Source organism: Penaeus vannamei, chromosome 4 (genome assembly GCF_042767895.1).
Source record: "Penaeus vannamei isolate JL-2024 chromosome 4, ASM4276789v1, whole genome shotgun sequence".
NCBI classification, from domain to species: domain Eukaryota; kingdom Metazoa; phylum Arthropoda; class Malacostraca; order Decapoda; family Penaeidae; genus Penaeus; species Penaeus vannamei.
Genome location: NC_091552.1, coordinates 13,843,813 through 13,848,812, shown reverse-complemented (window position 1 = coordinate 13,848,812; position 5,000 = coordinate 13,843,813). Strand labels below are relative to the sequence as shown.

The window sequence follows — 5,000 nt, the reverse complement described above, 5'->3', positions numbered from 1 at the left end:
CAACTGTAGATTTTGTTTAGAAATTTGTTGCTATCAGATGATTCCACATTACTAAGGAAGAGGCCCTACAAGACTACACTGAGTTTCACCATTCCTTTAGTTTTCATGAAAATGTTTGTTTATTTATCTAATGACATGCAAATGTTAAAACAGATAGATAGGTAGGACTAATACTTGCTATGAAGCAACTAAGCACTTGTGGAGCCATTTATATTATATGTAAACACAATCAGTAAACTAAAATGATGGGATATATGCCATGCCAAGCTCAAACAATGGCTCAATACACTAAAATTACACTGGGCATACCAACTAACCATACCTCCTGGCCTTAACTGGTTAAAAATGATATACAATCTACAACTTTCAAAATTAATACATCTATCACATACCTGGAAATGTCCTGGGGATTTTGGGGTCTCATGAGTATGTGTGTCATAAACGACCAATGTACGTGCATCAGGACTCAACCTCAAGCGCACCAAGCGTGGACACCGCTCGCTGGAGAAAAAAGAAATACATTAGATATATCCATCAAGCATCCTTCTCACATGACCAAGCACAATGCTTAGCAGAATCTGAGCAAATTAAAATATAACTAAAACTGTTCATTCACAACAATTGCAATAGTAAAAGTAGTAGTAATAGAAGTTGCTGTAGTAGGAATGACTAAGTCTTTGCAGTAGTAACAACAATAATTAATAATAATAATAATAATAATAATAATAATAATAATAATAATAATAAAAACTGTATCAATCATAGTAACAACATCAACAACAAAAATTATATTTATGATAATGATAATGGTAGCAATAATGATGATAATGATGATGACAACAAAAATAACAATAACAAAAATTCTACAACTACTACTACTACTACTACTACTACTAATAATAAACCAATAAAAATAATAATAATTTCAATTGCAATGATGATGATAGTTACAAAAATTACAGTGACGATGACGATAATGATTACACTAATAATGATAATATTAATGATACTAATGAAGCTAGTGATAATGATGATGATAATAAGTACAACAACAATAAGAACAAGAATGATAATGGTAACAATCAAAATTATAATAATAACAACTACAATACCAATAAAATAATAATAAAAATTTACCATATAATAAAAATAGCAATAATGACAATAATAACAATAAAAATGATAATGCAAAAATAAGATCAACAATAACAGTGATCATGATAATGAACATGATAATGATAAAGAATATAATCATAATAATGATGATGATGATAACAATAGCAATATCAATAACATTAATGATAAAGAAAAAAGTAATAATAGCAATAATGAAAATAATAAATAAATAATAATAATAACAATAATAACAGTAATTATTACAATAATTACAAGAATAATAATATTACAAAATAGAAAATAACAACAATAATAATAAAAAGGAAAAACAATAATAATAATAATTATTATTATAAAAAATGATGATGATGATGATGATGATGATGATGATGATGATGACAATTATAATGACAATGATGAAGATGATAATATTGATAATGATAGTTATAATAATGACAATAATAATAACGATAAAAATTGATAATGATAACGATGATGATGATGACAGTAATAATAATTATACAAATTGACGACGAAGATGAAGATGATGAAGATGATAATGATGGTAATGATGAAAATAATAATGCTAAGAATGACAAATAATAGTTATAAAAAAACTGATGATGATGATGTTGATAACAACAACAATGACAATAATAACAATTAAGCTTATCTTTACTGTTATTATAAACCAATTACAATAACAAGAAAAAGAACAACCTAAACACTCTTGATTATGATAAAGGTAACATTAATAATGATGATTATAAAGATAAAAATAATTACAATAACAAAAACAAAAATAAATATAATAACATTAATAACAGCTATAGTAACGATGATGATCATGAAAATATAAATAATAACAATAATAATAATAATGATAACAAGGACAGTAATAATAATAATATTAATAATCATAAAAAAAAAGTAATAGCAATAATATCAATAACAATAATAATAACAAAAACAATAAAAAATAGAAATAATAATAACAAAAGCAATAAAAAATAACAATAATAACAAAAGCAATAAAATATAACAACCAATGATAATGGCAATAATAATAATAGAAATACTACTACTACTACTACTACTACTACTACTACTACTACTACTACTACTACTGCTAATAATAATAATAATAATAATAATAATAATAACAATAACAATAATCATATTAATAATATTGATAACATTAATAACAATAACAATAACAATTATCATAATAATAATAATAATAATAATAATAATAATAATAATAATAATAAAATAACAATAATAATGATAGTAATAGTGCTACTACTACTACTCAATAATAATTATAACAATCATAATAACTGTAACAATCAGAACAGCAATAACAACTGCAACACCAACAATAAAAATACAAATAAAAACAAAATAACGATAATAAAAATTATAATACCCACAACAAAAGCAATACCAATAACAAAAACAATAATAATAATAATAACAACAATAATGAAAATGATAATGATGATGACAACACTAATAATAATAATAATAATTATGATAATAATAATGATGATAATAATGATAATAATGATAATAATAATACAAAAACAATAATAACTATATCATTATCATCACAGCAACAATATTAATAACTAACAATAATTATCATTATCATTATCAATATCATTATCATAAAAATCATTATTCTATTACTACTATTGCTGTCTGTTCTCATTATCATCATTATTATCAATATCACTGTTATGATTATTATCATTAAAACCATATTTCTACTGATGTATAACAATAATTATCATTATCAATAACATTATCATATACATTATAACTATTTTCATATCACTACTAATGATGTATGTTATTATTATTAGTAATACCATCACTATTACCTTTATCATTATCATTATCATAATTATCATCATAGCAACAATAATTCTAATTAACAATAATTACCTTTACCATTAATATCTCATTAATGATTATCATTATAATTATCATCATAATACTATTATTGCTCTCTTATTACTTGTCATTATTTTTTTTTATTTCTGTATTATTCTTTAATACAATTAAATCTTTCTCATCATTATTATAGCTTTTATCATTACTTTCATTACTAGTACTTCACTATATCTATGATGATTAATAATGATGACAGTGGTGATAATAAGTAATAATAAAAATATAAATATGTAGTTACTGACAATATTAACAATGTAATTATGATAATTATCTCCTAAAATATAGAGACCAGCAGTATTAAGAACATCATGAGACGTAATTCCTCACAGCCTGAACTCCCTCTGCTCTCCCTCCTCCTCGTACCCAATCGGAGCCACATCCTTGGGTCCTCAACTCCATGTAAGGACATTTTGGCAGAGTTCATTCACTGCTAGTAACTTCATTTAGACACAATCTAACTCTCCTCCCTGGCTATTCATCTGATCTCTTGCCCGAATTTCTCTTTTCGACGTCAAGAAATAGAGAAATAATAGGAATCCTCGGTCGGGCATCACCACCACTGTGCCCGGTGCCCCTGCCCCCCTCCCTCCTCTTCCAAGATGGAGGAGGGTGGGGCACCTCCCTTCTCATCGTTATTTCACCGCCTTTTCTGCAACTTGAACCTTCAAAATGACCTTCTAACCCTTCAGTACCTCCCTCGTGCCCCTCGGAATACCCATGCGATACCGGAATCCCCTTCGAAGCCGAGAAAAACGGCCGACCAATTTCAAGGTCACAAAACCCTTGGAAAAGCCCGAAAACAAAGGGTTTTCTAGGGCGGAGGAAGCCACCTGCTTGCACCCTCAGGAGGTCCCCTCAGCAGGTCACCTGCCCCTCGGAAACAGCCCTTGCACACTCACTCGTTGCCTGGTCGCCCTGGACGTCCGTTGTCGACAGAACACTGATAAACTAATTCGCCATATTTCAAGCGAAAATTCAGGTCTCGCATCTGGTCCACCGTGAGGCAGTAATTCTCCAATTTCACCGCCCTTTTCAACACCAAACGGAGTCCATATAACTCTCTGTGCTTCTCTATGGCCTTGTTCACATCGCGGTAGCAGATGAAGCTTCTCCCCGTGTGCAGGGGAGGAAATTGTGCTAAATGAGGAGGCTGCATTTCACCAGCGAGTCACATCGAAACGGAAGAATATGAGTGAATACATTTAATGGGTGTTCGCCCGCAGTATATAGAATTACAAATTAATTCCCTTCACACGCATGAATGCTGTGCAACTTTCACTATTTCATCTGGATGTTAAGCCAAGATGATTCATATGCATCTTAGAGGTGAGCTTTCTTCTATACTTTTGATATGAGAAAGTGATGAATCTGAAGGCGCCGCCAGCTACAGCGTTCGGACGCAAGACAACGCGGCGGCCTCCGAAATCTCACGGATTTGGATTTTCTAATTTTCATTTATTCGCGAAATTACCGTGATTTTTGCAGAAATATGGATATGATGATGATACTCCTCTCTCCTTCTGCCTCCTAGTACATTATCCTATAAGCTAAAAAACCCTATTCCCCGATGATAAACGAGAAAAGAGAGGAAACGAGGCATTTTACTATACTTTAAAAAACCCTCATTGTCTCTCACTCACTGAAAACTCTTGCTGTTTGCTCTTAACAAAAGACTATTATTGGATTTCCTGTTACGGGATGTAATAACCTCGGAGCTAGAGGGAATTCACAATTGTATGTCGCATTATGCCATCGCCTTCTACATGAAAGTTATGATAAAATAAAGGGGAAAATCATGTAGACAGAATATTCCTTTCAAGTATCAAGTGACACGGACTCTCCTCTTTACAGGTGGAGGCGTAATATTCACGTATTTCTCATTTACGGGAGTAATTTGAGGGCGTGCCGTTCCTCGTTGAATAACT

General features: G+C 30.1%; 1 protein-coding gene across 2 annotated transcripts in view; it reads right to left on the bottom strand.

Moving 5' to 3' along the window:
* The window catches only part of LOC113805252 (uncharacterized), a 15,087-nt gene extending 10,812 nt beyond the window's left edge, over positions 1-4,275 (bottom strand). The window contains exons 1-2 of one of the 2 annotated variants that reach the window (XM_027356226.2): positions 3,975-4,275; positions 393-501 (exon numbers count right to left, since the gene is read on the bottom strand). In XM_027356226.2, the coding sequence (XP_027212027.2) occupies positions 393-501; positions 3,975-4,231 (366 nt within the window). In that variant the 5' untranslated portion in view covers positions 4,232-4,275. The remainder of the gene's footprint in view (positions 1-392; positions 502-3,974) is intronic. The other variant, XM_027356227.2, reaches the window with a different exon arrangement.
* Positions 4,276-5,000: the final 725 nt, after the last annotated feature.